Raw genomic sequence first — 20271 nt, forward strand, 5'->3', positions numbered from 1 at the left:
ACACCCACAGTGACTCACCTACTCCAACAAGGTCACACCCACTCCAACAAGGCCACACCTCCTAGTGGTGCCACTCCCTAGGCCAAACATATTCAAACCACCACATTATTTTACTTGTTTTCTTTTATTTACTATCAGTAAAATTCCAGTCCCGGTAGGATAAGCAGTCTACTTCTGGAGGTCTTTATCGAGGTTGTTCAATGAAGGTCAGGACTATAGCTCAAGGTCAGGACTGTAGCTCAAGGTCAGGACTGTAGCTCAAGGTCAGGACTGTAGCTCATGGTCAGGACTGTAGCTCATGGTCAGGACTGTAGCTCAAGGTCAGGACTGTAGCTCAAGGTCAGGACTGTAGCTCAAGGTCAGGACTGTAGCTCAAGGTCAGGACTGTAGCTCAAGGTCAGGACTGTAGCTCAAGGTCAGGACTGTAGCTCAAGGTCAGGACTGTAGCTCTGTTGTAGACTACTCACCTTATGTTCGAGGCCCTGGGTTTCATTGTGGTAATGGATATCCACACATACGAGTCCCCTTTGCTTTCTCTTCAGAGATAATTTTCATGCCATCCTTTGTTTCCCCAGTTGGAATGCTTCAAGGGTTTACAGTATGCAATTTGTCGGCCATTACTGAGTTTAAGACATGTGTTATAGAAAAGAGACCACTTTTTTTTTTCATCTTTATTGACTTGGGTATTTCTTATTTACATTACGATTGTTGTTCCCTTTCCTGGTTTCCGGGCCAACATCCTTTTGATAGCACAGCACTATACTAGGTCTTAGGGGGAAATGTATTTTTGTCACTTAACTCCAGGAATCACAGATGTAATATCCTGCCTTGTCAAGCAACAGTGCTTCCCAGTATGACTGAGAGCCTACGCATCGTTGTACTTTTTGATAATTAAACATTCGTTCAACAGCACAGTAAGGGGATACACATTTTTAATTTTAAGAAATATATAAAGAACACTATATCAGGAAGCACTGTTTTTTTTTTATCAGATTTCAAAAAAAAATCAGTGGAAAATATAGTATATCCTCAGAAATTTATCAGCTTAAGAAATAAGAATGAATTCTCAAGGACACTGAGCGTGTTTGAAGACACTGTGTTTTTCATGCATGGGGTGCTGCATGCGTCTGACGCTTGGAGGCCAGGTCAGGGCCCCACAGAGTAAGCAGTGCCAGGACCAAACAGCAAATGAGCCGTCTGTGCCATCAACGTCCCAGTGAGTGGAGTGGTTTTCATCTTACCTCACACCAGTGCCTGTGTTAGCTTACAGTCATGGCGTCAAGAACCAGAGATGGAGCCTGTCTCGTCTGTGAAAACAGTTTCTGCCAGCAGACGACGGTCTGTCAGATGCGGTGTGTGCCGATTACTAGGATGTCACTTTCTCCCTCAGTCTTTGTATTTTTAAGTTGGAAAAGTCTGAGTTAAGTACTTTGTGGCATCCAAGAAGTACTAAAGAGTGGCGCTGTAAAGAGCAAGCTGTGTGCACCGTCCCTAGGGCAGCCGGCAGCCGAGCCCAGCCCGACGGTCAAGGTTCTGGTTTTGGAGAGGTTGGGAGTATGCAGTGCTCTGCGGTTCCCCGCTTTGCCCTCTTACTCTGATCCTCCTGCTTCTATTTGCAAAACCAGTGTGAGCTGCCAACGGAGGTGCTGCGTGTTCCTTCCAGGAACCGTCATCACCCCGGCAAGATTGTCACTTGTAGGGAGGGCTCCTGTTAATTTCCAGAAGTCCACCAGAGCCCCTAAAGGGCCAAATGCCATTTTAATTAAATGACTGTCAAAACAAAACAAAACGACCCACTCCAATCTCTTAGAATCGTGTATTTGTTGAGTAGTATACCCTCTTACTCCAATACAGCACTCTAAAGAAAGTCAAATGGCTTTTGCAGTGTGCCTTATTTGAGAGCCGGGCCTTTCGAAAGGAAAGGATCGAGGATGTAAAGAAGTTGTGCGTTGTGTTTTCCATTTGGGAAACACACTCTTCATTGTGATCAGGGAGTGTAGCGGCTTTTAGTGCATCCACCCCTGCAGGACGAAAACCCGGCAAGATGAATGACCACCCCAAACAGCGAGTAGTAATTTCCCCGTAGCAGACCTCCATTGTGTTTGTTCTGGTAATGAAAACTACTTGGGAACCACAAGGGAGCCCTCTGCAGCAATCCGAGGCTAGTATGTGAGGCAGAGAATTTGATAGCCAGGATACGCTTACAGCCGGGATTTCCTTACGCTGCCCCTTAAGTCCTGGCGCGTCACGGATCCCTTTCTGCGTCACTGCATGTACACTGTCCATGTCAGTGGATATAGGCTGTAGGTACAGCATCCTCCTGCTGACTCCTCAGACTCCATTGTAGGTGAACCCTACAGCTTCACCGAGCTTTGGTTGTATCCAGGTGGTGCTGTTACAAAACAGAAAGCAGCAGTAGTCATCCCTGTGTCATCTGAACGCAGATCCTGCCATGAGCTAGTTAGGCTTCAGTAATAACAAAGCCAAACGTAATGACAATCCAACATGATGCCGTGCCACTGCTGTTCTGTGTGGCCATCCGTGTTTGTGCACCCGTTGCTCCTTTGTAAGCACAAAGCACTTTGGGAAATACCTTATCAGGCTCATGCACCCGGGAGACTGAGGCAATGAGGGATGAAGTCAGCAGGAGAGCTGGGGTGTGGCCATTGTGGTTCTAGTTTGTACCCGATCAGGGTCTGACGTGACTCTGTTCCTGTTCCACGTTGCCTCTTTGAGGGAAGCCGTGGGAAGAGGTTAGGGAAGTAGGAAGTGGGCAGGGAAGTGACCTGTCTAATACTGAGGCTGCACAGCACCCAGTCACGTTCCCTAACCTGGGTTCACTGCGTCCTCAGTTCCCACTGCCCCACTGGGGTGAGGTTCCCCCCTGAACTCTCCATCTGATGTTTCTCCGCAGAGCCCTAGCAAGCATATCTCACAGACAGAGGTGATCATCCGCTTTGCCTTCCAGACGTCCATCACCGTCCTGTGCATCGCCTGCCCCTGCTCCCTCGGGCTGGCCACACCCACAGCAGTTATGGTGGGCACTGGGGTGGCTGCCCAGAACGGCGTCCTAATCAAGGGAGGGAAGCCTCTGGAGATGGCACACAAGGTGAGCCCCTGTCAGGTCCTGGCTGTTCTCCATGGGAACTGCGGTAGCAGTTTCTACAGAGTCCTTACAAAACGGTCTCTCTTCAGTGTTTAAGAGGGAAGCCTGAGAGCAGGTGTGGATGACGGAGGCAGGAAGCCAGGGCTGCCTGGGAGTATCAGCAAAAGCAGCAGCAGCAGCTAACGGGTGTGCAATTCACTGCTTCATGGATATTCATTGACTCCACCTCATGTGGTAGATGTGATTCATTCCTGTTTATAGATGTAGGGACTACAGCAGAAGGTTAGGTAACCCGCCCAGAGGCCTGCAGCCGTTAACCAAGTTGACATCTCACGAGCTTGGGTTAGCAGCGTGGCGATGCACACCAGTCTATACCGTATTCGTTTCTTTACCAGTTGCCTCACACGTATGCAGGTGAGCCCTGCACCAGGTTCTGGCACTAGGCCCTGCCCCTGGCTCCCAAGGGAAGGTGCAGAGCATAGTGGGAAGGACAGGTACCCCACATACTGAGTATTAGAGTACAGCTCCATGAGAACACTGAACCTGGGCCTTTGGTAGTGCTGGCGGCCTGGGAACCTGAGCAAGAGCTAGCCAGATAAGGCGTAGTGGAGGTATTGCTGCAGGGAAATGGTAGGTGGGGAAAAGGATGTGTGGTGACCATGCATCTGTTGACCACGAGCTTCCCCGTGTCCACAGCACTTTTCTTCACCAGTGTGACCCTGGCATTCAGCCTGAAAGTCCCTGGAGGCATCTGGTTTGAATAAACTAATGAGCGACTAGAGGAAAATCAGAGACAGAGAGTTGAGGGAGGGGCCAGTTCTAAGAGCTTAGGAAGATCACACGATGGAGTAGGGTGCGCCTTTGAGCCACTCAGTTCCAAGCTGGCAATGTCAGACCAGCTGCACAGCAAGGCTGGAGGATAGGAGGCAGGAAGCTTTGCAGGGAGAGCATTGTTAGCGGTGTTGAGGGCAGAGGCCAGCACTGAGCTTTGGAATCCAAGCAGTGGTTCTGTTGCTTATGAACCATGGTCTGAACAGAGAAACCTGCCCTCTGCTTGGTCAAAGATAAGACAGTGAAGCCATCGCCTGGCAGATGGGTAACGGCTTCTTGGTAGTAGTAATTGTTGCCTGCAAAGAGTCAGGCTGAGGGTTAGGAAGTTAGAAACAGTTCCCTGCCCAGGGCAAGCTGGGAGAAGCTCTGCCTTCGGAGACAGGGACCGCGAGAGCCGCCTTCATGTTAAGACCTGACGTGAAGTTGTTCTTGCAGATAAAGACCGTTATGTTTGACAAAACGGGCACCATTACCCACGGGGTCCCCAGAGTCATGCGGTTTCTGCTGCTTGTGGACGTGGCTACCCTATCCCTCAGGAAGGTTCTGGCTGTGGTGGGCACCGCAGAGGCCAGCAGTGAGCACCCCTTAGGCGTGGCCGTCACTAAATACTGCAAAGAGGTATGCTGACCTTGGCCTTGGCGTCACACGGGCCTCTCTCTCGTTGGCCCTGGCTTCTGACCTATTTGCCTGTTTAGCTTGCTGTAGGCGGGGCTTGCAGTGGCACTATTAGAGTGATTAGTCAGACGAATGGATAACACCAGGCTGGGCAAAATGAGTGAGATGTGCTCCCACTGCCTTCTGAGAACCCAAGTCTGAGGCGGGGGAGACGGGTACGTGAACAGCTTCTTTATATGGCTAGGGTGAGGGAACACGGCATTCACTGGGATTACCTGGGAGGAGATAGCACCGATGAGCTGAAAAGCCCCGATTTGGGGTTGGGGGTTAGAGAATCACTGTACCCCCTTTGTCCTAGAACAGGTCTTGTTTTAAATTGAACATGGGGACAGTGGAGTGGATGGGGGGACTATACCGACAGTGTCTAAATGGCCTGAACGAGAACTTATTGTCGTACCTCAGGAAACACTGGCGAGGGGATGTTTGGGAAACTCCATCCTGGCTTGTCCCTCACAGGGGTCAGGAGGAAGGCCTAAAGCTCGCCTGCTGCTCCAGTGCCTCCTACCACTCCTGACCCCTTCCCTGGGTATCACACACGGTGAAGGATCTGTCTGGCAGCTTCAAAGTAGCTTTGCTGTTCACCACTTACCTAGCCCGTGGTTCTGATGTTATCACTCCCGACGTGGCCATATCTGAGTGGTCTGAGGTGACCCGACTCTCCTCTTGGATCTGCAGCCTGCCTGGTCATGAGGTGTCCACCTGGGGAGGATTTAGCTGTCTAGCCTGGTTCAGGTTGATGACCAACACTGACCCTGGTGGTAGAAGGCTTGCCCAGCTCTTAGCCTGGTTCAGGTTGATGACCAACACTGACCCTGGTGGTAGAAGGCTTGCCCAGCTCTTAGCCTGGTTCAGGTTGACGACCAACACTGACCCTGGTGGTAGAAGGCTTGCCCAGCTCTTAGCCTGGTTCAGGTTGACGACCAACACTGACCCTGGTGGTAGAGCTTGCCCAGCTCATGCCCTCACTTCCCCCTCCTTCCCTGGCTCCTCCCACTGCCCTCACCCTCTCTTTCTCTCGCTCCTTTGCTTCCACAGGAACTCGGGACGGAGACCCTGGGGTACAGCACGGACTTCCAGGCAGTGCCAGGGTGTGGAATTAGCTGCAAAGTTAGCAACGTGGAAAGTATCCTGGCTCACAGAGGTCCAACCGCTCACCCGATTGGGGTTGGCAACCCTCCCATAGGAGAAGGTATTCCTCACTATCCCCCTGGATCTCTTGGTGGCCGGACCTTCTCTTGGGTGAAAGCAGAGGCAAGCCAGACCATACCAAACCCACCTGTGGGATCTCCCCTGCTGTGGAGATGGGAGTCCTTTCCAGGCACCCCGTGCCTTGCCTACCCCAGGAACACCTGCCATTTCCCTTCACATGTTTGGATACGTCTAACACTTTTATGCATTCTGTTTGGCTTGCTTTTGTGATGGGTTCTGCTTGTTAGTTTCCAACTCAGACTCAAGCGACCCTCCCACCTCAGCCTTCCAGCTGGCTGAGTCTGTAGGTGTGCACCGCTGTTGCTGGCCTGATGTCTCAAGACTCTGATGCTTATGGAAGGCCAAAGTGGCTGGCATAGGACTTAGATCCATAGTTACTCCTTCCCTGGAGTCTTACCTTTCTTACCCCGCATGACTTTTCCTTCCCACGACTACAGGGTAACAGGCAGCACCTGCTTTTCTGTTTTTCTTTTCCTTCCTGTTTCTTTCCCATCTGGTGCTTTCCATTGTGATGTGCAGTGTTCTTAGAGCCTATGGAAAGCAAGGGAACCAGGAAACAGCCTGCCAACACTGAGAAAAGATCTGCCCAGCGGCAGTTTCAGGTCCCTTGCTCTCGAACCCCTGGGATTCTCCTGTCCCAACTCCCCAGTGCTGGGACTGCAGTCTGCCTTGTCTGCCTGCCTGCCTGCCTGCCTTCCTAACTTCCTTCCTGTTTTCATTCTTAGGGATATATGGTGTACACAGAAGTGTGCTCATGCATGTGTGGTGGTGGGGGGCATGCTCGTGTGTGTGCACAGAGGCCAGGGGAGGAGGTTAGGACCCTACTCCATCAGCCTCCTCCTTGCAGGGTCTCTTGCTGAACCCGGAACTCACTAGTTTAGGCTAGGCCAGCAGGCCAGCAAGCTCCAGGGTTCTTCCTGTCTCTCTTCTCTCCCCTAGTGCTGGGGTTGCAGGTGTGTCAGGCCGTCAGGCTCTCACGTGAGTGTGGGCACAGAACCCTAGCAAGCACTCGTAACCACTGAGCCATCTCCCTAGCCGGCCTTCCTCCAATCCGAGGACATTTCCCAGCCATCACATTAAATTGGTAGTCTTTAGAATGCCCCAAATGCTAAATGTTAATTTAGATGTTATTAGATGGTATGTGCTGCCTTTTAATAGCTTAGAGTCCCAAGGTGACATTAGAGTATTCAAAAGCTGGGTGGTGTCTCATCAGGGTCTCGTGCTATTAGAAGGTGGCAGTTGAAAAGCAACCTGCATTTTAGAGCATTTCATAGAGGCTGGGTGTACTGCATGACTGCAGTCCCAACACTTGCGAGATGAGGGTCAGGAGTACCAGGTGTGTAAGGCCAACCTGGACTACATTGTTATGGAATATTCCCGTCAGCAAGAATCAAGTATGTGGGTACACATGTACATGTACACACACACTCTCTCTCTCTCTCTCTCTCTCTCTCTCTCTCTCTCTCTCTCTCTCTCTCTCTTTCAGCGCTCTTGTAAGTCAGGTAATAGATGGTTTTTGAACTTCATGCCCACCAAAGGAATTTCTGTCACAGGCATGCTTGTAGAAACAGAAATTACAGGAAAAATATCTCTGCAGGTACCGGTGGATTATAGGTAGTATTAAAAGTTGACAGATCAGAATACATAAAACTCAAGAAGGATGACCAAAATGTGAATGCTTCACTCCTTCTTTAAAAGGGGAACAAGAATACCCTTGGGAGGGAATAGGGAGGCAAAGTTTAGAACAGAGGCAGAAGGAACACCCATTCAGAGCCTGCCCCACATGTGGCCCATACGTATACAAACACCAAACTAGATAAGATGGATGAAGCAAAGAAATGCAGGCTGACAGGAACTGGGTGTAGATCTCTCCTGAGAGACACACCCAGAATACAACAAATACATAGGCAAATGCCATCATTAAACCACGGGACCCCGGTTGAAGGAATCTTAGAAAGGACTGAAAGAGCTTGAAGGGGCTCAAGATCCCATATGAACAACAATGCCAACCAACCAGAGCTTCCAGGGACTAAGCCACTACCTAAAGACTATACATGGACTGACCCTGGCTCCAACCTCATAGGTAACAATGAATAGCCTAGTAAGAGCACCAGTGGAAGGGCAGACCCTTGGTCCTGCCAAGACTGAACCCCCAGTGAATGGGATTGTTGGGGGGAGGGTGGTAATGGGGGGAGGATGGGGAGGGGAACACTGATAGAGAAGGGGAGGTGGAAGGGTTAGGGAGATGTTGGCCTGGAAACCGGGAAGGGGAATAACAATTGAAATGTAAATAAGAAATACTCAGTTCATAAAGATGAAAAAAAAAAGGAAAAAAAAGTTGGCAGACATTTGCAAGTATTGACAAAAAGAAATCTTTTTTTCTTCTTTTATTGAATTTTTTAAATTTACATTTCAAATGTTATCCCCTTTCCCAGTTTTCCCTTCAGAAATCCTCCTCCCCTCCACGCTTCTATGAGGGTGCTCCCTCACTCACCCACCTCCTCCCTCCTGCCTCCCCACCCTGACATTCCCCTGCACTGGGGCATTGAGCCTTCCCAGGACCAAGGGCCTCTCCTCCCATTGACGCTTGACAAGGCCCATCCTCCGCTACATGTGTGGCTAGAGTCAGACAAAATGAAATGTGTAGGACCCACAGTGTGGCCTTTGTGCAGAGAGCCCTGAGACTCATTTCTGTCTGCACACACTTGTCTTTCAAAGACCAGAAGTAGGGGCCCCAAGTTTCTATGAGGATATCACGACATGGAGCAGGAATGTGATTCTGTTGGATATGTATAAGATTTATGTGTTTGCGTGTATCTCCTCGTCTCCTCAATATAAGACTGTCTCAAAAAATTGTGTGTACATGTATCAGAATCAGATTTACCTGATTTGTTTGGGTCATCTAAACCTCCCTGAAAATAATCTAGTGAACACATTCTTTGGTCCGATCTAAAAGGCCAGCCTCTGTTCCCTATAAAAAAAGAATTGGGGTGGAGAGATGGTTCAGCTGTTAAGAGAACTTGCTTCGCTAGCAGAGGACCCAGGTTCTATTCCCAGTACTCACACGGTGGCTCACAACCATCCGTAACTCTAGTTTCAGGGGATCTCACAGCTTCTAGCCTCTGTGAACATCAGGCATGACATGGTGCACATTCAGTATGTGGGCAAAACACTTCTTCACATAAATTAATCAAGTCTTTAAAAAAAATCAGCACCTATCACTAATGTCATCTAAGGACATGACACGATGTTTTATATATTACAGCATTTCACACATGTAGAATGCATGAAACACTCCACTCAATTCATGGTGTTCTCCATACTGTCTATCTTTCTGGTCCTTTAAGGAGAGTGTCACAAAAAGTTATAGTTTCCAGGACAGTCAGATGTCTCAGGGTTTCAGTTCACTGTGAAGCTGGACTAAGTGTTCTCGTCTGAACAGGTACAGGTCCCCAGACTTTCTCTGTGCTGATTGGAAACCGGGAATGGATGAGGCGCAATGGTTTAACCATCTCCAGTGACATCAGTGACGCCATGACAGATCATGAAATGAAAGGACAGACGGCCATCCTGGTGGCCATTGATGGTAATCCCTGTGTGATTGGCCACGATTCACAGTCCCTGGCGCATAAGGAGGCCTACTCGGCTGTCTCCTCTCTCCTCCCTTCCCTCCCCTCCCCTCCCTCCCCTTCCTACCCTTCCCCTCCCCCTTCTTTCTGGTCCTTCACTCCTCTCCTCCTTCCTCTTGCTTGTCATTATTTTTCTTCTTATTCTGAAGACTTTGTGACTCTGTTCATTTGAGACATTTTACCAGCTTGTTTTGGTGTCTTTTCCCTTGATCCCTTCTCTTGAGGCCCTTCCTTCTTTTTAAATGATTTCCTTTGTTTTTGAGATTACAATATAATTAATTATATCATCTTCCCCCACCCTTTCCTCCCTCCAAACTCTCCAATTTACCTCTCTGTCAAATTTATGGCCTCTGTTTTTCATTGTTATTATGCATATATGTATGTATGTATGTATGTATGTATGTATGTATGTATGTGTTTATAAATATGTAAATACAGCCAGCTCAGTCTGTAAATGTCACCTGTATGTGTGTTTTCAGGGCTGATCACTGGCACTAGGTAGCTAGTTGGTGTCTCCTCCCTGGAAAAGATTGTTTACCTGACTCTTGGAGTTCCTTAAGTGTTGAAGCCTTTCCTTTGTTACTATCTCCATCTCGATCCCTCACCAGCTCGGCTCCCAGAAGCCTCAGCTGCTCTCTGCTTCTGTCTAAGGTGGCAACCCACACCATCCTTCTCTCTCATTACTACAGACAAAACAGGAATCCACGGCCCCAGAGGCCTCACTGCAGAAGCCCTAAAGTAAGGAGGCCCCTGCGGCTTCCCACTGTCTGGCTCGGTTCCTAAGGACTCTGAGTGTCTCAGTGCTCAGAGCACACGGGGCCCGTCTGCCTGAGAGACTGAAACCTTTGCTATGTTCACTTTCGTGTCTGATTTTAGAAGTTAAGCTGGACTTGAGTAAAAAGTAGTTTACAACACTGTATTCTGAACGCTCCACCCAAATAGGCCTTCCTGCCTCCTTCCCTACCCCTAACCCTTATAACCCGTGGTCTGCAACTCCTTGTCACAGAATCAGGGTACGCAGAGGATCTGTGCTCTGCTGCATTCCTCTTACGGTATCACACCTTAGCTCAAAACTCCCCTCCTTCTCTGTCTAAATGCAGGAAAAAGCTATACCCATACTTCCTGTAGGAAATGACAAAAGGGAAGGACAGCTTTCCTAGGTTAGGTGTCTGTCCAGTGGACACTATAAAAAAATCTGCAGGGCTTTGGAGGGTACAAGGGTCTCCCTGCTCCTACCTGTTCAGGTCCCTGTGTACACTCCCATATCCTTTCCACGACTGAAAAACAAAACCAAAACCAAGTCAACAGAACCCAGACATATGTCACTTACTCCGAGTGTCGTGCCCTGTGGAAGAAGCTGACGTAGGCCGAGAGCCATCTTGCTTGCGCGATGCTGCCTGGCCCGATGATGCTGACTGCTGGTGCTTTGTTTTAGGTGTGCTGTGCGGGATGATCGCCATTGCAGATGCTGTTAAACCAGAGGCTGCCCTGGCTATCTACACCCTGAAAAGCATGGGCGTGGATGTGGCTCTGATCACAGGGGACAACCGGAAGACAGCCAGAGCCATTGCCACTCAGGTATGGCGGCGGTCAGACATTCTTTGTCCTTAAAAATTTGCAGACAAACTCACAGATGGGGGGAAAAAGGGTAATCTAAACATCTGGTGTTAAAGTACACTTTCAGTTCCAGCACTCAGAGGCGGAGGCAGGGGGAACCTCTGAGTTCGAGGCTAGCCTGGTCTATATAGCAAGTTCCAGGCAGCCACAGCTACACAGAGACCTTGTCTCAAAATCAAACCAAAATAAACGGATGATGACGATGACAACAAACCAGACCATCACTTAAGCACTGCATTACAGGAGAGCTTTTCTGGTTCAGCTGCTTAGGGACTGAGAGGAGTGGCTTGACCTTGACCCACTCAGTTCTGAGCTTGGGGCATGAGGACAGTGTCACTGGTTAGCTTCCTGTCCCCATAGGCCATGGCGCTAGCGTGAATTCCTGAACCCTGTTCTTCCACCCTTCCACACCCTACCAAACCAGCCAAGCATGGGCAGCTCTGTGGAGACCTGACTGCTGCTGTGGATCTCTGCTTTTTTTAAACTCACACCTACATTAAGCATCGATCTCTTTCCTTTCAGGTTGGCATCAACAAAGTCTTTGCTGAGGTACTGCCTTCTCACAAGGTGGCCAAGGTCCAGGAGCTTCAGAACAAAGGGAAAAAAGTCGCCATGGTGGGAGACGGGGTGAACGACTCCCCAGCCTTGGCCCAGGCTGACGTGGGCATTGCTATTGGGACTGGGACAGATGTCGCCATCGAAGCAGCCGACGTGGTCCTTATAAGAGTGAGCTCAGCTGTGTGAAGGTCTCAGGAGGGGCTGGGGTTGGCATGGGTCCATGCTCAAGCGTGCTCCTCTCCTACAGAATGACTTACTGGACGTGGTGGCCAGCATTCATCTCTCCAAGAGGACCGTCCGGAGGATCCGGGTCAATCTGGTGCTGGCGTTGATTTATAACATGGTTGGGATACCCATTGCTGCAGGTAGGTAGGGGCCGCTCTCGACTGTTAGGTCACCTTTGGTCTCCACTGAGTCCCTGGTGAACTAATGACTCACCCACATCTCAGCCTGGCCAGCCAGACACTGTAAGGAAAATCCCGGGAGGGCCCCACAGCCTCATCCACACTGGTCCTCTATAGACAGCTGACCAGGAGGCCTGGCCATTCATTTAAGGTGGCCCTATCCACTAAGGGTGTTCCTCCTCTCTGTTATTGAGACGTAAGATCTGAAGAATAGGTACCACCGAGGTGTTTTAAGGTACTTGCTATATCAGACACAGCGGCTATTAAAAATGAACCCTGCCCAGACTCTAGTTTGATTCCCACAAACAACCTGGAGAGGAAAGGCATTCTGCTGGAGTTGCTGTTCCTCTCCTCCCACCAAAAAGAAAGAAAGAAACCAGGCAAGAAAACATTCCTAACATTTCTGCAAGGCTATGTAGGGTGAAAGGACCCAAAGGGGTTTAATATCACTCTCACTCTCACTATCTCTATCACTATTGTTATGTTTCATGTGTATGTATGCACATACATACATACATGCACACATGGGCCTGGAGGTCACAGGACTTCCTGCCAGAATCAGTTCTCTCATACCGTTATGTGGATGGACCCTGAGGAACAAACTCAGGTCATTAGGCTTGCCAGTAAGTTCTTCCACCCACTAAGCCGTCCTGTTAGCCCCTGACCTAAAGCCACAGCTTTCCCGCCTCAGCTTCCCTGTTGTGTCCAAGTGGTTATTGGCGACTTCCACCATAGAGATTATCCAGTCTGCCGCAGCCTCCTGCGTCTACAAGTCACATGTGGTAGCAATTCTGGAATTTTGATTTCTCTGAAGCACAGAAATATTGTAAGAATATGTTTTCCTTTCAATCCCAGGTGTGGGATGTGGGGCTGCTTCAGAGGCCCCCAGCAGCTGATGATGATCTGCCTCGTGCTCTAGCAGGGGTGTGATTCTCTAGCTGCAATAGTTATGTGCGACTGCATGACCTTTGGAACCGCGGGAACTTTTAAGAGGGTTTATAAATGCTAGAGCCTTGAGAGGCCGGGTGGGGCTGTTGGCTGGTCGCAGTTTGTTAAGTACTTGTGAGCGAAGAAGATGATGTTATTCTATTCTCACAGCGAAGATCAATCTTGCCCCCAGGAACTCAACGCCCCTAGTCAGCAGGAAGCAGTCTAACGACAATGTCTCCTTTCCAACTCCAGACTTTATTCAGGGATCTCCTTCCTTTCCCCACTATCCTTTCCTCTCTCTTACCTAGTATTAGTGTTAGGGGTAGAAGGGGTTGGAGGAAAGGGGGTGGAGAACAGTGGAAGAACTCGCAAAGAACTGAAAGACATTAGATAAGTGTCTCTCTGACCCCAGAGCAGCCCAGGAGCTTCACTCTCTCCTGGTTGTGGGGGAACCTGGCTTCCAGCCCTGCCTAGAGACGAGGTTGTTACCTTCGTGGAGAAGGACGGCGACCATCCAGTGTTTATCCTCCGAGGTTCCCAGCCCCTGCATTGGGTGGTGCTACCCGTACATAGTTGTAAGCAAGAGTAAGCAAGACAGACCCGTCTTCCCTTCGCTCACCTGCTGCTTGCTTGGTCTCTCCTTGAAAGCCGGTGGACCTAGTGCCTCCTAGGGTCTCGAGAAGGACTCTCAATATTCCCCGGCTGTCAGGCGATACCTTTTTTCGGCAGGTGTCTTCATGCCCATTGGCATCGTGCTGCAGCCATGGATGGGCTCAGCGGCCATGGCCGCCTCCTCTGTGTCCGTGGTGCTCTCCTCTCTTCAGCTCAAGTGGTAAGTCCTAGGCCTGGAGCGCCTGCTGGAGGAGTCTGCAGGCTCCACCATACATGGTCACAGCGGGTGGGGGCACAGCAGCAGGTCTCCTGCTTCCTGTTCCCCATTATTTATCTGGGAGCAGCAAAAGGACCTGAGCGGGTTTTGTATGATTTTTCAATACCCTGGACAAGTGAGTGCCCACAGCTGTAAGAGGCTGGGCCTTTTTTGGAACTCTTTATATGCACACAGGTAAGTACACGATCCCTGTGTATTTCCAGTTTTTCTCCTTAGCAAAGATATCCTCGGACTAGGGACAGAGCTCACCAGTGGAACACCCCTGTAGCATGTGCCCGACCCTGGGTTTAGTCCTTAACACTGCCAAAACAGGAAAACATTGATTTATTTTTCTCACACATGCATTTAACAAAAGTGAACAGTAGCCTACTGGTGGGGGTCAGGGTTTGCAAGAAAGTTTCTGGGTTATGTGAACTTGAACCATGGGAATTCAATACCCTTTTTCTTAAAAAATCCATGAAACTTTGCTACTGAAAAATAGAGACTTCACCAGAGAAAAAGGGCCTTATAAGATTCAAGTATTCCCGGCTTCTTGCCTTTCAGCTACAGAAAGCCCGACCTAGAGAGATATGAGGCACAGGCCCATGGACGCATGAAGCCTCTGAGTGCATCCCAAGTCAGCGTGCACGTTGGCATGGATGACCGGCGGCGGGATTCTCCCAGGGCCACACCCTGGGACCAGGTCAGCTACGTGAGCCAAGTCTCTCTGTCTTCCCTGACGTCAGACAGATTGTCTCGGCATGGCGGTATGGCAGAGGATGGTGGAGACAAATGGTCCCTGCTCCTGAGTGACAGGGATGAAGAGCAGTGCATCTGAGTGTTCCCAGCAGCAGCCCTGGGCAGGCCGAGGTGCTCCTTCCAGACGGGCCTGCTCCCGCTCACTGTGGTCGAGCCAGTGCAGCCTCAACGAGCTGAAGCACAGCGATGGGCGAAGCTTACGTGAGGGGCAAGCATCCTGCTAGCCTCGCCAGCAGTGTGTGGTGCATCTGCAGAGGCTGGGTGGGATTGCTCTGTCAGAAGCTGCTAGGCCGGGCAAAGGACACTGCTCTCCCTGGTTTTCCATGAGGGCAAGGTCACACCCTGCTTGGATTTTAGTGCAGGAGAGGAAGCCAGCACTCCTCAGAGGCCTGCCTACTGTGTTTGTATCTACTACCTATGAAATGAGAAATAGGCCCATCAGGACCGCAGGCCTAGCTGAGCCCCCTGGAGAGCTCCATCCTGAGCTTCCCTATACTAAGAGCTCCCACAAAGGCTGGAGTCAGGCAGCACCCATGGGCTGTGTAAGCCTAAGACGACTTCAGACGCGTCTGTTGTTCTCTGCCTGCTTTAGTTGGCATCCTTGGTACTGGCACTGCCTGCCCTCTGTTCTGAGGGTAGAGTTTGTGTCTTGGGTCCAATGCTTTGGCTCCTTCATATCTGCCTGCCTAAAGGTGGCCCCCTGGTTTGCAGCCCAACCCCAGAGCTGCCTGGCCTCCCTCTTTACTCTGAGGAGAGAATGCCATCCTGCTTAGAGCCACACCTACAGACTCACACATGCCACTCTCAAACAACTGGAGAGACGCCTCAGAACCTGACCAGAGTCCATTTTCCCTGCTATAACCTGTAGTGAGTGAAACACTGTCCAAGGGAACCCCCATGTGACTTAGTAGGGTCCAGTGCAGTATGTCACAAATGCCTGGTGTGTGTGCCTGAAGGGAGTTGTCCCAACCGGAAGAGAGCCAAGTTCTCAATAGAGAGCTCTCTGCTGCTGAGGGGCCATCTAAACAAGGGACGTCCACAGCTCCCCAGTGAAAGTGCTTTTGTCATCTATAACTATCTGTGACCAGGTGGCATCCGAGGGCAGGGATCATGTCAGAGGGCAGGGATGGGCCAGCTTAACTGAGCGGCTGAGCCACCCGGAACAGACGGACAGAAATGGATTACTCTCATTTGTGACATTAAAAAACCAACAAAACCCTCCTTTATTGGATGTCCTTACTGGCCGTGGCAGTGTTAGTCTTTTTTTTTTTCTTGGAGTTGGGGACCGAACCCAGGGCCTTGCGCTTGCTAGGCAAGCGCTCTACCACTGAGCTAAATCCCCAACCCCAGTGTTAGTCTTTTGTGGGTTACTCACCTTCCTTCCAACCCCCGCCCCAAAAGTAGCACCATACTCTCATCTATGTTTGAAAACAAGGAAACAGGGTCCGAGGGCCTCGGTGCCTTCCCAGGAACTCACAGCCGATAGGCGGTTCCGAGAGCTCCGCAGGCCCTTCTGTAATTCCACTGCTGCCTTACTTATCAGTTTGCTTGGTGAGCGTAAACTGGACGAGAGAGGGTCCTTGTCTCTGGACAAGCGAACAAGCTAGGAGGTGGATTAGCAGCCTCAACTTAGAGTGCAGTAGGTCGCAACGTTACAGCCCCTCACTTCCCATGGCTGGCCTGGTTGTCATCAGTGACCCTGCTTGCTGAGCTTTATCTTCTAACCTCCCCCTCCCCCACTCCCCACCAGAACAGGGTTCTGTAGCACTCTCAGTATTTTCACCCCCCCACGCCCTCTTCAGTGACCTCTGCCCCCTCCCCCCCGCCATCTATTCTGTCTACAGCTCTGTTTTGGAATAAGGTGATCATTTTCTAAAGAATCTAATTGTCTTGATTTTTAAACCTTCTGAGAATATAAGCATCATGTTCATATGTAGACATGAAAATATTTATATAATTATACAAATAAATAACTTTTTAGATATTTAAAGTGAGGTTTTTTTTATAAGATTTATTTTATTATGTGTAGAGTTCTACCTGCATGTACACTTGCACACCCAGAACAGAGCATCAGATCCCATTACAGATGGTTGTGAGCCACCATGTAGTTACTAGGAATTGAACTCAGGACTTTGGGAAGAACAGCCAGTGCTCTTAACCTCTGAGCCATCTCTCCAGCCCATTTTTTCTTTTTTCTATTTTTCTTTTTCCTAATGGCCAGAGAACAGTTCCCTCTTCAAAACTTTCCATGAAGTATGAGGATAAAGTTGTATCTTTTCATCCAGGAGTTGCCAGTGGCTTGCTTATTGTGTCTGTATGGTCAACTCATGCTACCTGATTGCTGGGGACTTCTTTGGGGGACAGAGAATGATAGGATTCTAGCAGTGGGGACATGAGTTGGTGGGAACCCTCTTGCCTTGCCCTGGTCTGAACCCCTCTGCTAAAGTCTAGAAGAGTCTGCTGCCAGAATAGCATTTAGTACTGTTGAGAAGTCCTAGTAGGTTGACTCACAAGCTTTGATTTTGCCCAGAAATGCACTGCTTGGTCTCTAGCACACCCTAGAGGACTTTACAGTCAGAACCTGAAGTTTCCACCTATTGTTGTGGAAGGAGTGTTTTGTTGCTCACTGTGGGGAGGATTTAGCAAGCTTCCCTGAAACATTTACTCAGGCAGCCGGCTGAATCTGGGCATCTTCCCACTCCTGGTAAACTGAAGAATTAAGATAGGATTACCTTTATAGTAAATGAATGATAATTCTAATTTATAGTGACATCTGGAAATATTTGGCATGTCAAAAAACAGACATCCAAACTATTGAGCTAATTTAACGAGGAACTCAGATTAATAAAGGTGACTTTTACTTGAAAGATTACTTGATTAAAGGATCTGGGGAGACTTGGGGCTATAAAACCCATGTCGGGGGCTAGAGTGCTAGGTTCAGTCCCCTGTACAAATAAGAATAAAACGAATATGATCCCCTAAGACAAATTCTGTAATGTACATAAAGTTCCTGAATTATAAAAGGTTTGTTTGCATACACCCATAATCCCACTTTTCCTTGGAGCACATACACAGAGGAATACAGTGAGTGGCCTACTGGTTCTTCGTCTCTTTGCAGGCATTTTGTGTAAGCTGGTTCGGGACTGGTGGAAAGGTTTTCACTCTGGGCTTGGGCAAAGCCGGAAGGACCATTGTTTGGGTTACTGCATGGAGAGAGATGTCTACTGTCCGCCTTTGTTCTTCTTGTGAAGACAGTGACCACAGCTGGGATTACAGAATAGAATGCAAGGATATGTAATACTGAGAAATCCCAGAGTTCCTTTATTTTTCTATTAAAAAAGCTGAACAAAAAAATTTAAAAGCATCCATTCAAGGACTAAAATGAAAATAAGATCGATGGAAACAACATTTTCCCCCCCTCTGAGGTAGATATGGCTATTATATTTTCTCAGCATAAGTAAAATGGGCCAAGAGGGTATAAGTTGGGTAGAGCTCTTGCCGAACGTGTGCAAGATCCCTGGTTTGAGCCCAGTGCCACCAAAAAAATCCTTTAACTGTTTGTCTTAGACAGGGTTTTACTGCTGTGAAAAGATACCATGACCAAGGCAAGTCTTATAAAGGATAACATTTAATTGGGGCTGACTTCATCTGAAGGCTGCTAGCAGAAACTGGCTTCCAGACAGCTAGGATGAGGCCTTAAAACCCACATATTCACCTACTCCAACAAGGCCACACCCACTCCAACAAGGCCACACCCACTCCAACAAGGCCACACCTACTCCAACAGGGCCACACCTTCTATTAGTGCCACTCCCTGGGCTGAGCATATACAATCCATAACACTGTCACGGCAAAAATTCTAAGTGTAGAAACAGAAAGTTGGTGTGGAGAGCTGCTCCATAAACCACCCTGGCTTCAGGAGGAAAGCTCAGGAACTGGGTTTTGTAGAGGAATATCCTGTCTTTGTGCATGGATGCATCGGAATATAGATGTGGTAGAGTCGCCATGCTTCCTGTGCTCCAGCCTTGACCACCAAGATGACACAGTGGCCCCAGGAAGGAATAGTCGTGACATGTTACAGCCCCCGTCTCTCACAGTGCTCAGAAAGGCCATCTGCATACATACTATTTTTATTGCCAGGGAACCAAGCGGCAGCATTGTTGAACTAAATGCTGGGGAGACAGCTGGGCGTGCCTACACTGTCACTGTGACCTCAGAACTCACAGTCCACTATGCTCCAAGAGGAAAGCTCTTTCCTTCAGAGGCAAAGCTGAGCCCTCATGGTCAGCAGAGAGCTTGTGTACTGTCCTTTGGCAAGACAGCGCAATTTAATCTAAGAGCCACCAGATGTCTCCCTGACCAAACAATATCCCAGTCCACAGCCAGAACCCAAATTCTCTTCATTATTTTTTTGGCCCTTGGTTTTTTTAGGGAGTGGTGGGAAGAATTCTCTGACAGCCAAAATAAAACCACCATATGGCCTAGCTCTACACTCTTTGGCACATGTCCAAAGGAGTCCACATTCTAGCTCATTGCTGCTCTATTCACAGTATCTTGGAAGGGGACACAACTGCTCAATAGATAATAAAAGTACACGCACGCGCGCGCGCGCACACACACACACACATACACACAGTGAAATACTATTCATTCATAAAGAAAAATGAAATAAATCTTACAGATTAATGAGTGGAGCTAGAAAATAGGCTATTGAGTAAATTAACCCTGACCTAGAAAAACAAAGGTCCCAAGTTCTCTGTCACTAGAGGCTCTCTGCTCTAAATCTTTAGATGTAAGTTTGTGTCTTAGAGCTACTGCAGAAACAAGGGAAAAAAAATAAAACAGAGACCTTTGCCAGGGTAGGGAGTGTTGGAACATTAGAGAAGGGTATAGCAGGGTACAGGTGATCTGGTTGACAAAATGGGAAAAGTGGAGAGGATGAAATGCTGTCTTCTGGTGTCTCAGGGCACCAGACACACACAGGGCACAAAAATACATGTGGGCAAAACACACATACACATAAAATTAATCTTTAAAAAATCTAGTTTAACTATTTATGATTTATGATGATTTGCATATGCTTGGCCCAGGATATGGCACTATTAGAAGGTGTCACCTTGTTGGAAGAAGTGTGTCACTGTGTGGGTGTGGGTGGGATTGAAAACCCTCCTCCTAGCTGCCTGAGGATGCCCCGTCTGTTCCTGGCTTCATTTGGATAAAGATGCAGGACTCTCAGCTCCTCCTGCACTATGCCTGCCTGGATGCTGCCATGTTCCTACCTTGATGATAATGGACTGAACCTCTGAACCCGTAAGCCAGCCCCAATTAAATGTTGTCATTTATAAGACTTGCCTTGGTCACGGTGTCCATTCACAGAGGTAAAACCCTAACTTAGACACTATTGCACTTGTATTCCTTGTTTTCTTTGGAATGGAGGGGTTTCTGTTTTGTACTCTTTTGGGCTCAATGAGACATCAACTGGCCTTATTGATTTGGGCCAGGAGCAAGGCAGGAATAAGAGGCTGCTCACTTTAGAAGCTGGGGTCGGGAAAGGGGAGGAATGGGAGAGACTGAACTAGTGTGCTACCTCCTCCCAGTTCCATCCCACCCAGGTCCCTAGTCTATTGTATAGTGCTGCTCAGGTTAGAAACAGCATTGCAGACACACCCAAACTGTGCTTTACTG

General features: G+C 48.9%; 1 protein-coding gene across 3 annotated transcripts in view; it reads left to right on the top strand.

Annotated features, from left to right (window-relative positions):
• Positions 1 to 15808, top strand: part of Atp7b (ATPase copper transporting beta) — a 71368-nt gene extending 55560 nt beyond the window's left edge. For 2 of the 3 annotated variants that reach the window (XM_017599991.3, XM_039094191.2), the window contains 9 exons: positions 2915 to 3109; positions 4373 to 4555; positions 5648 to 5801; positions 9264 to 9407; positions 10886 to 11028; positions 11590 to 11793; positions 11873 to 11990; positions 13689 to 13791; positions 14392 to 15807. In XM_017599991.3, coding sequence (XP_017455480.1) covers positions 2915 to 3109; positions 4373 to 4555; positions 5648 to 5801; positions 9264 to 9407; positions 10886 to 11028; positions 11590 to 11793; positions 11873 to 11990; positions 13689 to 13791; positions 14392 to 14665 — 1518 coding nt within the window. In that variant the 3' untranslated portion in view covers positions 14666 to 15807. Of the gene's footprint in view, positions 1 to 2914; positions 3110 to 4372; positions 4556 to 5647; positions 5802 to 9263; positions 9408 to 10885; positions 11029 to 11589; positions 11794 to 11872; positions 11991 to 13688; positions 13792 to 14391 lie in introns of all 3 variants that reach the window. The other variant, NM_012511.2, reaches the window with a different exon arrangement.
• The last annotated feature ends 4463 nt before the right edge of the window (positions 15809 to 20271 follow it).

This window comes from Rattus norvegicus, chromosome 16 (genome assembly GCF_036323735.1).
Source record: "Rattus norvegicus strain BN/NHsdMcwi chromosome 16, GRCr8, whole genome shotgun sequence".
NCBI lineage: Eukaryota > Metazoa > Chordata > Mammalia > Rodentia > Muridae > Rattus > Rattus norvegicus.